At 41.8% G+C, this 17,471-nt stretch overlaps 3 protein-coding genes across 3 annotated transcripts in view; 1 reads left to right on the top strand and 2 right to left on the bottom strand.

Moving 5' to 3' along the window:
* The window catches only part of LOC117469234 (fibronectin type III domain-containing protein 5-like), a 93,902-nt gene that overhangs the window by 9,855 nt on the left and 66,576 nt on the right, over nt 1-17,471 (bottom strand). Inside the window, exon 6 of the mRNA XM_034113615.1 lies at nt 5,484-5,573. Within this exon, the coding sequence (XP_033969506.1) occupies nt 5,484-5,573 (90 nt within the window). The remainder of the gene's footprint in view (nt 1-5,483; nt 5,574-17,471) is intronic.
* LOC117469363 lies at nt 373-2,953 on the top strand. Its single transcript, XM_034113797.1, has 4 exons — nt 373-412; nt 1,374-1,568; nt 1,698-1,777; nt 1,889-2,953. The coding sequence occupies exons 1-4, from the start codon at nt 407-409 to the stop codon at nt 2,259-2,261; spliced, it is 654 nt and encodes a 217-aa protein (XP_033969688.1). The 5' UTR covers nt 373-406; the 3' UTR covers nt 2,262-2,953.
* LOC117469362 lies at nt 2,586-4,755 on the bottom strand. The gene is made up of 3 exons (XM_034113795.1): nt 4,371-4,755; nt 4,118-4,250; nt 2,586-3,919 (listed from the first exon to the last, which is right to left on the bottom strand). The coding sequence occupies exons 1-3, from the start codon at nt 4,514-4,516 to the stop codon at nt 3,392-3,394; spliced, it is 807 nt and encodes a 268-aa protein (XP_033969686.1). The 5' UTR covers nt 4,517-4,755; the 3' UTR covers nt 2,586-3,391.

The following is a 17,471-nucleotide window of genomic DNA, read 5'->3' as shown; positions in this document are numbered from 1 at the left end:
GACCGGCACTTTTCAAATTTTGTCCGGAAGATTTAAACTTTAACGGACAGAGAATTACAGTGCTTGCCTCGACGGGGAGGGATTGCATTGCATTAAATCAGCGGGAGCAAACGCTTGCCTCGGGGAGGGAGAAAAAAAGCCACAGCGGAGAATAAACAGAAGGGTAACCATGGTAACCAAGTCTTCTTCGCTGCTTTTGTGGCAGACTACAGCGCCACTTACAGGCCTGGCATATGTACTACAGCGTCTCCAGCACTTTCGAACGGCAATGGCCGTGGCTGTCTCCTCCTGATTGGTGGAGTTGGCCCAATAGGCTAGTTGCACGGGATGACGTATTTCCATTTCCGGTTCATTGAGTGGGCGCTTGTTAACATCCGGTCTACGGTAGAGCGGGTAGATAACAACTATGAAGGTAAGTGACAAACAAAGCTGTAGTTACTGGCTAACTTTGACAACTTGACAGTCTTGATACAGTGTAAAGCGTTTTAATGATGTACTATTACGTGTTTTGGATAACATGAATGATGTCCAATTCCCCACAGTTTCAAACAAAGATCTACCTTCAGGGAGAGTGAGCGTCAGGGCTAGCTGTTACAGGTCCATGAGGAAGCATGAAAAGCCTCACGATCTCAGAGTAGGGAGGAAAATAAAAAGTGTTCATCGGTTCAAAGCCTCAATCAGGTTCATGTTCTGGGGTTTTGATGTGGCTAGAGTAGGTAACCTGTGATTTAGGATTCAAAAAAGCCCAGCTAGCTGACGTGTTGCAACAGATTGCATAGTGACAATAAATTAGCTCACATCAACTGGTAGCTAGCTATGTGTGTGTAGCATGAAGGGGCTACAGATTTATTTTCGTTTTGTAACCCTCTCGTGTAAAATGATAAATACATTAGCTAAACCCAAACTTAGCTTTCATCAAAGATTATTAATGAGAGGTTGAAAACCATCTCTGCTTTCATGGAAACCCCAGAAACTGGTTGTGACGGCTGCTGTTCTTTACTGTATGGTTAGTATAATCCATGTAGGGTCCAGTTATTTGTATGGGCCAGTGTTAGGTAAGTGCTGGTTTTGTACCCTACATCTATGTTAAGCTGTTCAACGTTCTACTAACACTATTTTATGTAGTTATAATATAATAAGATAATAAATTGAGACAGCTGAGAAAGTTTATCTGTTTGAATGTCCTTAAATTACAGTATTCCAAACAGCAGAACTTCTGTGTATGTGATGTGACTGATAACCTGACATGGTTTAGCCTTTTCCCACACCTACTACTTGCCTGATCAGCCTGCTCTCAGCTTTCTCATTTTTCTGTGTTGTATTGAAGCGGTGTTCTAAATGTAAAATGACTGACATTTTATTTTAATGTGTAGATTGTCTTTGAGAACTGCTCACCCGTGGAGATTGCAGTGGCAAAGTGTTCCTGTGTAGCTGGAACAGCACTCTGCAACCACAATGTTGCACTGCTGTTCCAGACCGCACACTACTCCACACTCAACCTGGCTGCTGTACCCCCTGTCCTCAGCTGCACTGAAACAGAGCAGCGATGGCACAAGCCAAGAACCATGGTAAGTACAGTATGTGTTCACAACCAATCCACGGTTTAATGAGTATTTCCTTTGTGCCAAGAGCTGATCTAGTATGTTGCATCAATGACCATTTCAATGAATTTGACAATTCTTTTGTGTAATTAATAGGGTGTGAAACCAGGCAGAGTGAGTGACATGGTGTTCATTTCCACTAAGCCAAAGCAGTTTACAGTTGCTGACGGTGTAAGGTAATATCTATTGTCCTAAGTAATTGTATGTAGCCTGCAACAACTTTGTGATTGTTGTCTGAGTGTAAAATTGTTCTTAAAGTCCTAATTATTATATAAACATGTTCAAAGGAGTACACGTTACAAGGCCGTGCGGGGGGAGCTGCCAGACCCAGATGTCCTCAAAGTCAGCGAGGTATACAAGGACTTCTCAGCAGACATCGCACCACTGATCACTACCATGGCTATAAGTGTGGACGTGCCACTGGTTAACTCCACCTTTGGAAAAGTTCAGGAAGGTAGCCCTATCTCATACCAGCATCCACTACCTCTTAGCCGGGTTATAGTGCGTCACCCAGATGCCCCTCCACCACCACCTCTACCTGTGGATGGCTATAGGCTGGAGCCTACCACCTGTGAGTTTGTGTGCAGTCACCAACAGCACCTCCATCTACTGTCACTTGCGACAACATTGCTCATGGCAAGGAAAATCTTTTTGATTTGATTTGTTTGTCATTCACCCAGATGCCCCCTGGTTAGGGTCATCTCCTGACGGTCTGGTGTTTGACCCAACTGAGAGCCCACCTTTTGGACTTGTTGAAATAAAATGCCCAAATGCAAAAAGTTATGTGGACTGTAGCTACTTAAAAATGCAAAGTGGCACATTAAAACTGAAGCAGTCTCATAGCTACTATTGGCAGGTGCAAGGCCAGCTCCTACTCACAGGGATGGAGTGGTGCGATTTTGTCGTTTTTGCAGAGGAGGATATCCTTATACAGCGTATCTGCAGAGACTGCGAGGTGGCTACAACCATTAGGGAGAAGGGAGATTATTTTTATTTTTACATGGACTGATATGCACTACACTACATTAGTGTACCACACTACATCACACTACATTACTGATCTAACATGAATATTTTCCTGTATATAGTTCTTTCAATTGCTAAAACCAGAACCAAGTGTGTTCTATAAGTCAAAAAGATCCTTTAGTCAAAGGACCTATGTGAGGAAGAAAGGGGTGTTTATTGGCAGACATTTAATGTCATATGACGTTATTCATTAACAAAAGTTGTGGATGCTAACTAACTTATCTTGCATTGATCTGTTCATCTGTTACATAAACTAGCATTACTTAAATATGCAGAGACTAATTGAAATGTTTAAATATGTATTTTTTCCCCCCGATATAACATCAACCTATGTTTTGTAAAAGTGTATTAAATGAATCTGTAAAATGTTATCATATTGTGGATTTATTATATTATGTATTGTCCTATGTTATTTTTGTGTGCATTTGTTTTGAGGTTATAATTCATTAGTACCTAAACATAGTATGGTATGACTGCTTTTTGTAACGACCACAATGAAATACACAATTGGTTTGGGAGCAAGAAATCTTTTAATCATTGCTGCCCAGGCTTGCCCATGCTTTCACCAGTGGTCCGTTCTGGTAGTTGACCAGGAAGCAAGCCACATTGAAAAGCTCCTCAATGCTTCCACACACAGACAGTGGTATGGCTTTGTCAAAGAGTTTGTTCTCTTTGACCCTTCTGATGCACCTCTCCACATGGACCCTCAGACGTGCAATGGATTGAGTCTGCCTGACATCCTCCCTGCTCATTTGGGTTTTTTTTTACAGAAAGGCAGGCCGGTAAACTTTGCACTCAACCAGATTGTCCACAAGGAACCCTTTGTCGACCATTATTGCCATGTCTGGTGTGAGCAGGCTCACGATGCCAGACAGCTTGAAAATCTCCCGGTCACTCATAGATCCTGCATACAGGCCAGACACAAATGTAATGGCACCATGTGGTGCCATGCCGATCATGGCCTTGAATGTAGCATGTGACTTGTACGTTGAAAACACCTCACTCTGCAGCAGGAGAGATGATGGAGTCTGGCAGAATACTTCAGTGCAGTCAAGCACCACTTGTGTGTCAGGGAAAGCTGAAAACTCTGGTGGAAGGTGAGCTCTGACAACTTCGCGTGGGATCCACAGACGTTGGCTTCCAAGCAGTTGGTACAGGAAGTGTGTCCAGGTGGAAATAATTCTGATGACTGTGGTGCGGTGAATGCCAAACCGTTCTGCTAGATCCCTCAGATGTAGGCCCACTGACAGGTGCATGAGGAACAGCAGCAGCTCATCTATGGGTGGAAGTTTCTGTGAAAACAAATAAGTGTTAGGCATACTGTAGATACTGTTATAGGGAGACCGGGTACAGTTGTAACACATTTTCCGTGTGTGTGTGTGTGTGTGTGTGTGGCATGTGTGTGAGTGATGTGATGCACTTGTTAAACGGTGGTATAGTGCGCAGCGTGCATAATTATTAATATACATCCATGCTTGTATGCTGCATACCGTTGTTGTTGGTTGAGAGGAATCCGAGCTGCTGGCAGAGGATGCCTTGGCGTTGGTGATCCGCACCATCTTGGTGTTGGCTGCTGGCTCCACCAATTTCCAAAAGGCAAGGAAATGCTTGTATGTGGCAAATCTAAGAATGTAATATTGTTCATGTTAGACATTGTTTTGTTTCTTAAATTAGCTTCCCCAAATGAAAGGTGTTTTTCAAACTAGTGGCCATAACAACATCCTGATAGCCTTATAAACAAACCTGGTGTAGAAACGAATGTCCTCGTCCGACCCTGCCAGGCGTTGTATCCCGAAACGAGATCGCAGTTGTAACACTTCCAGCTGGTGTTGGAGCTCCCTAACCTGCATTTTCAAGGCTTCGTTCTCGTCGGCCACCTGATTTGCCATCACTGCCGTCGCGGGATTTAAACAGTACTCATGATCAGGCAGCGCAACTGTTTCCACCTCGTACTCAGCTGTCAAGTCCGGGGTGGGGCTCTCTGCCCTCGGCCGACGCTCCCAAACATTACGTCTTGGTGTAGGTAGCTCGTAGTTATTCCATGCAAAGAGAACAGGTGTAGCTCCTTTCTGTACTCTGTGCAGTCCTCCCGCTGTGACCAATAAGTCTCCTGGTCGAAAATGCCTACTGCACACACTGGTATTTTTTGTGGGGCTGAAATTGTCCCTACGGACCTTGATCAGCCACTGAGCCTTTACCTCAGCATCAATGGGAAATGCATGAAAACTTATCTCCCGATTATAACGGGCCGAATTCGTACACAGTGGCACACAGCAATGTAGTGCCGACTTTCTTACCCGCTGGAAGGCCAATCGCTTTTCTTTACCCCGAAATCCGCTCATTCTTGCTCTTGGTGTGTCATAAGAAACTGTCAAACTGTCAAGCTGTAAAGACTCTGTACTCAAACCGGAAGTACTCGCCCCCACACCCACCCGCCGGAAGTTGATAGACGCCATCTTGTGCACAGAGCCTATAGCCGTAGCGCCACTTTCCTGACGTCAGTAAAGTGTTCAAATCTGGATCAGTTTTTATCAGATCCGTTGCAGCCCCTTTTTTAGAGATTTGGGTATGGAGGAAAATAGAGAGGGTTGTGTTTTCTGACACTTGGTGAGTTCCCTGGAACACCGGGGACACATATTCATGTATAAAAGACGTACAAAAGTGCATTTTGCACGATAGGTCCCCTTTAAATTATATAATAGTCCTTGGGGCCATTCTGTAAGAACATTTTCTTGATTATTCTTACAAGGTTTCAATTGTCAACGAGTATTTTCACAGGTTGGAATGAGTACTTTTACTGCAGTAGAGGATATGTGTACTTCCTCCAGCACTGGTAAACAGAGAGATAAAGCTGACCTGCCCACAGCAGCAGCACCGTGGTGACGATGAGCAGCTCTCCGGTCTGAAGGTGAGTCGTCATACCCAGCCCCTCCATCGCAGGTTCATCTGAGGACAGATGACATTCACATGCTTTATCAACAAGGACAAAAAGAGGAGGGGAGCTCTGAGATGGACTATAACAGCTAAAAAACAAACAATATAAATACAAATGGCAGTTAATACAAAGGAAAGTATGCTGATGTAAATAAAACAAGGAAAATTAAAAAGTGAGAGTTACAAGACAAAACAGTTTTCAGTCTGTATATTTATCTTAGCCAACTGACGGTATCTTTAAATGTAAAGCATTTACTGGTGTCAATCTTCTCATTCAATTCTCAGCAAGAACCTCAAAAAGCATCAAACTTTTGCTGTGAAATTGTGTTATTTCTTGTCCAGGTCAAGGGGATTGTTGTCATATTATTATTTTTTGTGTAATTAAGAGAGGGGAAGTATTGATGAAGGTGTTGTTTTTGGATGTTTAACTTTAGATTATTTGATGTCTCTTTTTGCCACTATTTCTTCTTATAAATACACATATAAAGTGAACAATTAGGGAGTTTTCTTTTTCTAAGACAAAACCGGCTTGCTTTTGTTTCTCTACATATTTACATATTGTGATGACCCCTCCACACCACTAGGCGTTCTGTTGGCGCTCTCTCTACTTGTGATTGCAGGTTCCAGTGCTGTGGGTGATTGATAACTGATGAGCTGCACCTGGGCCTGGGGTAGCTGCTAAAAGACAGCCGTTAAGTGGGTATGACACATTCATAGTTTTTTAAATGTTAAGTAGCTCTCAGACGCTGTTTCTTGCAAGATGTTGCGGGAGAGCCCTCCCTTTCCGGTGGAACTCCATGGGACCTTATTTCGGAAAAATTATGTATTGAAGTCAATGGCGAGAGAAAAGTTATCTTTCGATCCCGTTTGAATTGTGCCATGAATTACACATATAATGTTTGTCAATCTTAAAAAATAATTTCCAAGTAAAAAAAGTCACTGTTTGTCGTAAAACTGTGAAGTAACACTTATTTGTGTGTGAAACCGCTCAATGAACTACATCTCTGGTCTCGCACAATACACGTCACCAACACCAGAATGAGGTGAAAAGTATTAAAGGAGGTGGAAATCATCAACATCAGCTGCTATTACACAAAAGGGGAGTTAGTCGGTTTCCGTAAGAGCCAGCATGCGGGACCGGCTTGTACAAGGTTTCTGTGAGTGTTCAATGAGTGTAATGTGTAACGTTAATGTCAGCTAGCTAACATTAGCTAACGAGGTACACTCTCGTGTTTTGTTTTAGCAACTCCTTTTCTGTGTACCTTGTCCTTGCCAACACTAATGTTATCCACAGCATACACAGCGATCACGCAGTTCTTAACGAGAAAACTAGTTGCTCAAACAAAACACAGGAGTGTACATTGTTAGCTAATGTTAGCTAGCTGACATTAACGTTACAAATTACACTTGTTTAATACTCACCTCGGCTCTTACGGAACCGACAAACTCCCCTTTTGTGTATATACAGCTCTCAACATGCCCAGACTTGTCGTGATTTTCTCCTCGTTTAATACTTTTCGCCTCATTCTGAAAGAAAGAGGTGAAATGTGCTAACGTGACGGCCAGCTTGGTGTTGGTGACGTGTGTAGTGTGAGACCAGAGATGTAGTTAATTGAGCGGTGTCACACAACAAAAGTGTTACTTCACAGTTTTACGACCATCTTTTTTTTTTTTGACTTGCAAAATTATCTTTTAAATCGACAAACATCATATGTGTAATTCATGGCACAATTCAAACGGGATCGAAAGATAATCTTTCTTTCGCCATTGACTTCAATACATAATTTTTCCGAAATAAGGTCCCATGGAGTTCCACCAGAAAGCTAAAAGACAGCCCATCGAGTTTCGGGAGGCGGCTCTCTCATTCCTCTCGCACACTCCCCGTGTGAGCCTCTCGTCGCGGCTGTCAGTTTTTGTATCAACTACTATTAAATAATTGTTATATTTCCATGCCCCTCGTCTCGACTCCCAACTTTTTGTTACAGCCCAAGAGCCGGGTTGTAACAGAGTGTGTGTGTGTGTGTGTGTGTGTGTGTGTGTGTGTGTGTGTGTGTGTGTGTGTGTGTGTGTGTGTGTGTGTGTGTGTGTGTGTGTGTGTGTGTGTGTGTGTGTGTGTGTGTGTGTGTGTGTGTGTGTGTGTGCAGGGCCGGCCCTAGACTTTTGGGGGCCCTAAGCGAGCTTTGGCTTGGGGGCCCCCCTCACTCTAGCGCGTTCTCACTACACACAACACGGAACCAACTTTTGTCTTATGATGTTAGCATAAGCACACATATTGTATAAATAAGCATGTAAACACCGTGGACCTAACATCCTCTAGGGGGGTCCGGGGGCAAGCTCCCCTGGGAAGATTTTTTTTTTAAATATTGAAGATAAAAGCATCAATCTGGTGCACTTTGAGAGCAAAATTAAGAGATCTATGGATACATCTCTCAACACCCATATGCAACAGAACTGTAAACAGATTTTTCGTTATGGATTATCATTCAGAAGAATTATAATTTCATGCAAAAATCTGTCACAAAAAGAGGTTGCACATTTAAATTCAGGTGTTGTTATGGCAACGTCAGTGGCCAAACAGCCACATTTACTGCTGCAAATACGTTCAAACATGCTGTTGACACGTAAAGCAGTGGCAACTATGCCACCATTTCAGCTGACTTTTTCTCAGAAAAACTGTCACATAACATCCAGTGCTAGGTTGATGCTTAGCTAAGCTAACTATGAAACACTTTAACTGACAGGACTCCGGATCAACTGTGTACTGTAAGGTAGCTTCTAGCTTCATGTCGAACAGTAAGTCAACATTTCCCAGAGAGCTTTCTTTGAAATCACCAGGTAACGCTAAAAAACATTACATTTAGATTGTATGACAAAGTGTTTATTTAATATATCTGGCTAGCTATAGCTACTTGCTAACGGTTTAGCTTACCCCCGCGATTCAAAGTGACGTCAACGTAGCTGTAATTTATTTGCTTACATGATCGCATAACTTGGAAGTTTACTAACATTTACATACCTTGTTTACCTGGCTCAAGTGCTGGCTCTGATTTTGTTGTGTGAGCCACCACTTGAGAATTGTCGTATTTTTTAAGAATTTTTTTTCTTATATCCATCTTCAAAAACTCTGAGTCCGACTGACAGTTTATTTTAAACATTGTCACAGCTCACAGGATAGGTAATCAGCCAATAAGACAGATGTTTATTTCCATAGAGTGGCAAAGTCCCTCCCTTTCCGGTGGACCTCCATGGGACCTTATTTCGGAAAAATTATGTATTGAATTCAATGGAGAGAGAAAGATTATCTTTCGATCCCGTTTGAATTGTGCCACGAATTACACATATGATGTTTGTCAATTTAAAAGATAATTTTGCAAGTCAAAAAAATATATATATGTCGTAAAACTGTGAAGTAACACATTTGTTTGTGTGAAATGCTCAATGAACTACATCTCCGGTCTTGCACAATAACACACGTCACCAAGATGGCCGTCACTGCTGTCTTGTCAAAAAAAGGATTAACTACCCTCACTATGAATGTCATGCAAAACTGCCTGCCTTCCTTTGATTCTCTCTGAACTGCCTGGTCTTTTTAATGTTTAATGTCAACCATTTGTGCAGATAGCATGAAGTGCAAAAGATCGCCGATGCTAATGTAGCGTTAGCATTTCCCCCCCGGGCTTAAATTGTGTATTATAGAATGATCACACCGGTGTGACAGTACTCTTCAAAGGGTTCACGAAATATGACTACTACTCTTACTGTTTAACATTTTGGGTTACTTAATGTTACTTCATGTTAAGGCTAATAAAAATGACAAGGCTGTAATGCTAACTAACGTGCTAGCTACTAGCTATGTAGCTAACTTGATCAAGCCACTCCTGGTCCTTTCATCAGACGGGAAGCGAAAGAACGAGCAAGACCCATTGCTGGTATGATAACAACCTGGTACTAAGCACACAGGCATCTTGTTAAAGTTATCTTATCTTAGCCAGCGCCATATAGATAGATTCTATCTATATGGCGCTGATCTTAGCTATCTCTTAGTGGAGGAAAACAATTGTGACATCACTTACGCAACGTATTTTTCATAGTCTTATATTTCAACAGTTTTACGACAAACTGTGATTTTTTTGACATGGAAATTATTTTTTAAGATTGACAAATATGGAGCTAATTTCCTGCCATAACTCCACAAACAAACTAAACAGGTTTTACAAATGCTTTATGATTCACTATGTTAGAAATTAAAATCAATGTTTTATGACATAATTTTGTCTAAAACATACCGTCAGTTTAAAAGCAGTCTTATGAAGAACTCATTGATTCCAGTATTGTGTTCACACCTTAAAAAGTGTGAAAGGAGGGATTGTTAGAAATTAAAATCAATGTTGATGTGGCGTAATTTGAATGAAATACACTGTATTTCATTTAAATCTGTTTTATTCTGAAAACCGAAGATTCACATGTGACTTCCGGTTTTTCCGCTGGTGAATTTCGTCATTTCCGGTTAGCATTAGCTTGTGGCGAAATGCTACGTTTTCAAACCGTGAATTGAAGGTGAAATAACGTGATGTTGTACACTAAACACCCTGAGTTTAACACTCATTTATTGACGCTGGAATGAGGTTTATTAGGGAATGTTTAGATGACCACAGACATCCGAGTGATGTAATTCAGCAGCAGAAACCGACAGGATTTGCATTGGACACGCCCCCGTCGACGCCGGCCAATAGGAGAAGACTACAGGTCTTACCCGGGAGACCCAAGAAGGATCTCTCTCTCTCCTTGCCCCGAGCTGACCCAGCGCGGAGGGGACAAAACAGCTGGCAGGAGCAAACCACCAACGAGCACATTTCTTTTGTAAACCACAGCATCTTTTGTGTAATTAAATGCTGTTAACTTGTATAAGCTTGCCTTGACTCTTTTCAGTCTCTCCTGCTCTCGGGGTTCAAGAATAACTAACAACTAACAAACACAATGTGGTTTGCAAACACAAAACACCATCTACAAACTAATGAATTTAGTTTTGCAAAGAAAAAACGTATCTATCAAACAAACACATAACATTTTTCTAATAAATCATGTTTCAGAGACAAATTCAGCTTAGGTTTTACAAGTACACAACTTTTTTTTACAAGTACACACATTTTTTTTACAACTACAACACTTTGTTTTACAACTACAAAACATTTTCTTCTCACGGCGGAATATTACTGCCAAAAGTCACGTGACTCACTCACGTGACTTTTGGCAGTAATATTCCGCCGTGACTGACTCATACACAGTCACACATGCTCACTCACACATGCTCCACGGCAGCAGGGGGCGCTACTGAGTCCATAGGGAAGGCGGGAGGTTGAGCAGAGCATGGAACAGCCCTTGCCAGTCTGATGGCAGGTGTTTCTAGCGATCCAGCGATCTGAATTTAGCGATCACAACGAAAACAGCCAAGACACATATTGAGCCCAGAAAATGAATGTTCTTAGGGCTGTAAATATAATAATCCTTTGTCTAAAATGGACAACATTGTAACTAAGGAGATTTAAACTATACAGCGATTCTGCACTCGGTCAATCAGCTGCTCTTCATATTCTTTCCTGCTATATTCAATGAGTGATACAAATATCTTTTACCATACGTTCTGAATAAAACTGATACTGTTGGACTCGGTACTAGTTGACTGCTACCCAGTGGCGGCCGGTCCATAGGGGCGCTAGGGCCGCCCCACCTCTTCCCATATTAAAAAATAAAAATAAAAATAAAAAATATATTTTAAAAAACATATATATTTTTATTTTTAATGAACAAGGTAAATATTATATAATTGGTATCAGTAAAATGTATAATCTACAATAAAATCTTGTTTAAAATTGTGTTACGATGTCTAAAGTTACTGATAAGTCACATGTTTCCTGCCTGGCCTTGCCCGTGTACCTTCTCTCGTCTGGGCGCTAAGAGAGGAGCCCTCAACCAGTGCAGCAGCAGCCACTAGCAGCTGACTGTTGCTATCTGTAACGTGTAAACTATGCCGCGAAAACATAATTTCAGCCAATCAGCGTCGTCAAATATGATGGTCACAGGGCTCCTACGTGAGCGCCCCGTGCAGTCAGTGAGTTGTTTGGACTCGTATCCAAGGAGACAAAACAGGAAGCTGTCATACACTCTGGAAGCTACCATTTAGCAGCTAATGAAAACTCAGTTTTTGACATAAAAATGGAATTATGGATCATCAATCATTTTTCAAAGTGACAGACACATTGGATTAATTTATGGATTAACCTTCAGCTGCGTTTTTCTCGTTTTTGATCAGAATTGTTATTCTGCAAAAGGTGAGCATATCTCCATGTTTTGCTACCTAAAGCTACGTTGTGTGATGTCTGTATTTGCTTCCCCTGTCACGAGTTCTGATCGCTCAGTGATGATACTTATATTTCTAGAATATGTGGAATCTCAGCTTGTAAACTTGTTTGTGCATATCCGATAAGTATATCGATTGATTTATACCTAGAGTGCGTTAGCATTTTTTCGCTCAGGGCTCATTTAGACGCTTCTTATGAGACTTGTGTTTTGTTTCGGTAAACATGGTTCATATCATCAGTTAGATGCGTTTCCTCTGAGTAGGACACATGAATAGTTTATTACATTTTAAGAAGCCCTGAGACACAGTTTCGTGAGAAAAAAAAAGGGGGAAAAAAGCCCCTTAACAGGTTAAATGGGAATTAAATCAGTGTTCCCAAAGCCCCGGTGTTCTGCAGTTTGTGTGGGCCTACTGTACTGTTGCACAGTTTATGCTGTATAAACTATGTCCAGGACAAGGTGTTTGGAAGTTTTGGAAGATTCATAGCTAACCACACTGAAGTTATGGAGGTATTGATCAGTCTTCTCATATTTTTAAGCCTCAAATTGTCCTTCTCCCCCCCTCTAACATCACCAGAAGTCATGATTTAAGGGGTCTTTTCTCAAAAATTTTACCGGAGGAGCATCCCCCCGGACCCCTCTAGTATTGTTTGATCACCATTTCCACAGCCCCACCTAAAATATTTTCCACCAGCCGCCACTGCTGCTACCAGAAATAAAAGGAAGTACTTTACTGTGTACTTTGTGAGTAATCCTCTGTCAGAGTCCCCTCCATAGTACATAATGCATATTTTTTGCTATCTTTGATGAATGATAAAAATAAAATGTTACCATTAGTTCTTAATGAAATTGATACGGTTTGACTTTGTATTAGTAAGCCTACTACTGACAATACATTGAAGTACTTTTACTGTGTATTTGTTGAGAAATACTCTGTCAAAGTCCCCTCCTGAGAACAAAATCAAGCCATTTCTGCTAAGTTTGATGAGGGAAAAAAATATGTTTTGCCATTAGTTCTTCGTGAGATTGACACTGTTGGACTCAGTACTAGTACCACAAGTACTATGAAGTACTTTTACTGTGTACTTTTTGAGTAATCCTCTGTCAATGTCCCCTCCTGAGTACAATAATGCATGTTTCTCTGCTATTTTGAATAAGCGTTAAAACACCTTTCTGAGACTGATATTGTTGGACAGAGTACTTTAAGAGGATGGTTGACATGATATCAGCAATACTTCCAGTCAGTACTCCAGCAGCAGCATTTTCACACCTTGGAAAGTCTTTAGAGTCTGGCCTGGATAGCTGGTCACAAATATCCTTCAGCAAAGTGACGCACCCCTGTTATCTTTCTTACAGTGCAGACGCTTTTCTGCTTGCTCTTGCCTCTGCTTACTTTTTATGCTGATTTTCCTATTCTTATTCTCTGAAAACTTCGAGCAGCGGCTCCTGGACATTAACTTATCACTGGGACAGTTATTCATCGTAAATAGACGGAGGGTTTCAGCCATATTTCAACATTTTTACGACGACCTCAGTCTTACAGTAGCGTGGCCTAGCAACAGCTAAAGCCTGGTAGGCTACTGCATGCTATTTAGCTTAAGCTAGTTGGTAGCAAAATGCCTCCGTTCTCTACAGATGACTTCCACAAACTTCAACAGAAGATGGCTGTGTTGGAAATGAAAATGCAACGGTTGGAAGTTAACGTGGAAGTGAATGGACTATGTTGTGGGAATAACACCACTTTACCAGTGTTGCAAGATAATGGAAAAGGGTATGCTAACTCACAGCTAGTTAGCAGCTACAAGGTTTCCAAGGAACAGGAGGGCTGTGTACTGGGTAATAAATCTACAAGTGGTAGTCCTCCCTGGAACTCTCTGGGTGCTAAGCCTAAGAGTAAATCATTTCCATGGGATTTGGGAGGACGAATAACAGGCAGAGCCCAGCGCTCTGAAATCTGTGATGCGACCGGCTGGCCTGCATTGTTATCACCCAGGAAGAGTGCCTCTTCAACCCCTATTCATACTAGGAAACAGCCGTGGACAGCTGCTAAAGGGAGAACTACAAACAATCCTCCTAAACCACCAAGTGTGCCAATCCAGAACAGATACGCTCCACTGACCGAGAACCGGAGATCTCTTTCTGATGACCTGGATAACCCGTCCTCTTCACACAGCAGGGTAAGGACCAATAGCTACTCCAAAAGTAAAAGGCTAGAGGGAAAGCTAACGGCTGGGCCTGAAACTCTGATTGTGGGTGATTCTGCTGTAAGAGATGTAAAAGGTCTGTGTAGTAAGAACAACACCAAAGTACTCTGTTTCCCCAAGGATATGGTCTCCGACTTGGCTGAGAAGATCCTGCATATTGGGGCTGAACATCCGACTGTGAAGAATGTGGTACTACATATTGGAACAAATGATGTTGTGAAACAACAGTCAGAAGCGCTGAAAGAAGACTTTAAATGTCTGTTGGAAACTGTCAGCTCTCTAAATGCGGAGGTGTTCATCAGTGGCCCTCTACCGCCAGTCAGAAGAGGAGTGGAGAGATTCAGCAGACTGTTTGCATTGAACATGTGGCTTTCAGCTGCCTGCACTGACCATTCTGTCCATTTTATTGACAATTTTAACTTTTTCTGGGATCGCAGACATCTTTTTAAGGCAGATGGAGTTTGCCTGAACAAGTCAGGAGTGAAATTGTTTATCTCTAACATATTCAACTGCCTGCGTCAGCAATCTGTTCCCTCTGCCAAGGACAAGCGGCAAGAGGAATCAAAACAGGAGAAAGACACAACAAATTGCGCAGAAAACCCTGAAGAAGTATCACTGCACCCGCCTGAGGAATGTTCTGATTATGGGAGACCTATGACACAAATGGAGGAGTCTCCACTGCCCGTCACCCCCCCTGTCAACGCCTTGGAGGATACTCTTCATTCATCTCCCAGCTCTCTCTACTCTCCGCTCACCCTTTCACCCTCGCCCTCCCCCCTGGAGTTCGATGACCGCATGAAGGCGAGATGCAGGGTTGGCAGCATGTCCTTTACCCCCGCCCCTCAACGACGCCCACCAAAATCACCGAAGCAGAGACGCGCACCATCTCCCCCGTCTTCATCACTGTGCCTATGTCAACCACCTCCCATCCCTTCAAGAAAGCATCTGCAGTCTCCGAAGCCTGATAAGGATGTGTGTGTACAAAACGCAACAAACTTTTACTGATATGTGCTGGGTCCAGGCTCAAGGGCATATGGCACTCTCAACTCTTTCCAGCACATGCCGGGGCCCTGCCTGCCAGTAGCTTTGCCGATATCTGTGTTGATAGGTAATAGATTAAGAGCGGTAAATCAGCTTAGAAACAGGAAGTGCTCAAACGTTTGTGTGAGGTTATCAAATTTAGCAGTGATTCCATGTCAGCCACAGCTTGTCACAAAATGTTTTACTGATAGTGTATTTAACAAACTTAAACTAGCTTTATTAAATGTCAGGTCTTTGGCAGGAAAAACATTTTTAATCAATGATTTTATCACTGAGCACAATCTCGATTTTATGTTTTTAACGGAAACTTGGATTGAACAAAATAACAGTGCAGCTGTTCTTATCGAATCAACCCCTCCCAACTTTAGTTTTATGAGTCAGGAAAGAATGCATAAGAAAGGGGGTGGAGTTGCTATTTTGTTCAATGATTCCATTCAATGCAGGAAGACATCTTATGGGGACTTTGCTTCTTTTGAATATGTGGCCCTTCAGCTGAAATGCTCCTCTCGAGCTCTGTTCCTAAATATCTATAGACCACCCAAATACTGTGCAAGCTTTTTTGATGATTTTACTGAACTGCTGTCTATAGTGTGTATTGACTTTGACCGTTTAGTCATTGTTGGTGATTTTAACATCCATGTTGACAACCCCCAGGACAGAGGGGCTAAAGAACTGTTTTGTGTTCTTGATAACTATGGACTGACTCAGCATGTGGCGGAGCCCACGCACAATAAGGGGCACACTCTGGACTTAATTATCTCAAAGGGTCTGAATATCTCAAAGGTTGTGGTGACTGATGTTGCACTCTCTGATCATTCCTGTGTTTTCTTTGAGAGCTCTATTTCTGTTCACAAAAATGTTCAGAAAGAGGTAACCACAAAGCGATATTTAACTGAAAATACTAGGGAAATGTTTACTCAGAATTTCTCATCCACACTTGCCCCTGCTAACATCTCAGTAAATGAGCTAGTAGATCATTTTAATTCAAAAATTAAAAATGTTATAGATACCATTGCTCCAACTAAGGTAAAGGAAGTGATTAGCAAGAAAATATCTCCATGGAGAAAGGCCATGACCGTGAGAACAGAAAAAAGAGAGTGTCGAAAAGCTGAACGTAGGTGGCGAAAAACAAATCTCCAGGTTCACTTTGAAATCTATAAAGAGAGACTTGGCCTTTATAATTTGGAATTGAAAAACGCACGACAGTCTTTCTTCTCTGACATCATTACCAAAAACAAAAACAACGCACGTGCCTTGTTTGCTACCGTCGACAGACTAACTAACCCCCCAGTGTCAGTAGCCTCTGAATTTCTATCCACCAGGGCGTGCAATGATTTTGCCTCCTTCTTCACTGACAAAATTCAGAAAATTAGACAAGCAGTCAGTGCCTCTACATCAGGTACAGCAAATGTTTTGTCCCTATGTCCACCTAATATCAATTCAAACACCATGACACAATTCCATCAGATTAATGGTAAAAACTTAGAGGACATTATTCAACTTCTGAAATCCTCCTCCTGCTGCCTTGATATTATTCCAACAGGATTTTTCAAGGATGTTTTTCCTTGCATGGCCTCAGATCTACTTCATATAGTAAACACATCTCTTCACTCAGGTATTTTTCCAGAGGCCCTGAAAACTGCAGTCATTAAACCGCTCTTAAAAAAGAATAATCTAGATGCCTCAGTAATGAACAATTACAGGCCAATATCAAACCTGCCATTTCTAGGTAAAATCATTGAAAAAGTAGTATTTCAACAGTTGAGTAACTTCTTGCATTTAAATAACTGTTTGGATGTGTTCCAGTCAGGATTTCGTCCAAACCACAGCACTGAGACTGCTCTTGTAAAGGTCTTCAATGACATCCACTTAAACACAGACAGTGGCAGAACTTCAGTGTTAGTATTATTAGATCTCAGTGCTGCATTTGACACTGTTGACCACAACATATTACTAGACCGACTAGAAAACTGGGTGGGACTTTCGGCAACAGTTCTAAATTGGTTTGAGTCCTACTTAAAGGACAGAAAAAACTTTATTTCTATAGGTAAATACACATCTGAGTTGACAAATATGACATGTGGGGTACCTCAAGGCTCCATCTTGGGGCCTCTTCTCTTTAACATCTACATGCTACCACTGGCTCAGATAATGAAAAACAACAAAATAAGTTACCATAGCTATGCGGATGACACACAAATTTACGTAACAATTTCACCAGGAGATTATGCTCCAATTCAAACACTGAGTAAGTGCATTGAACAAATCAATGACTGGATGTGTCAGAACTTTCTCCAATTAAACAAAG

Source organism: Trematomus bernacchii, unplaced genomic scaffold (assembly GCF_902827165.1).
Source record: "Trematomus bernacchii unplaced genomic scaffold, fTreBer1.1, whole genome shotgun sequence".
NCBI classification, from domain to species: Eukaryota; Metazoa; Chordata; class Actinopteri; order Perciformes; family Nototheniidae; genus Trematomus; species Trematomus bernacchii.
Note: the sequence above shows the minus strand (reverse complement) of the source record. Positions and strands in the feature narration are given on the sequence as shown.

Coding starts and splice junctions, on each gene's coding strand:
- LOC117469363 (XM_034113797.1), top strand. Junction 1,569..1,697: donor GGCACAAGCCAAGAACCATG/GTAAGTACAGTA, acceptor TGTAATTAATAG/GGTGTGAAACCAGGCAGAGT. Junction 1,778..1,888: donor ACAGTTGCTGACGGTGTAAG/GTAATATCTATT, acceptor ACATGTTCAAAG/GAGTACACGTTACAAGGCCG.
- LOC117469362 (XM_034113795.1), bottom strand. CDS start 4,516: ATGGCAAATCAGGTGGCCGACGAGAACGAAGCCTTGAAAATGCAGGTT. Junction 4,251..4,370: donor GACATTCGTTTCTACACCAG/GTTTGTTTATAA, acceptor TTACATTCTTAG/ATTTGCCACATACAAGCATT. Junction 3,920..4,117: donor CCTCTCAACCAACAACAACG/GTATGCAGCATA, acceptor TTGTTTTCACAG/AAACTTCCACCCATAGATGA.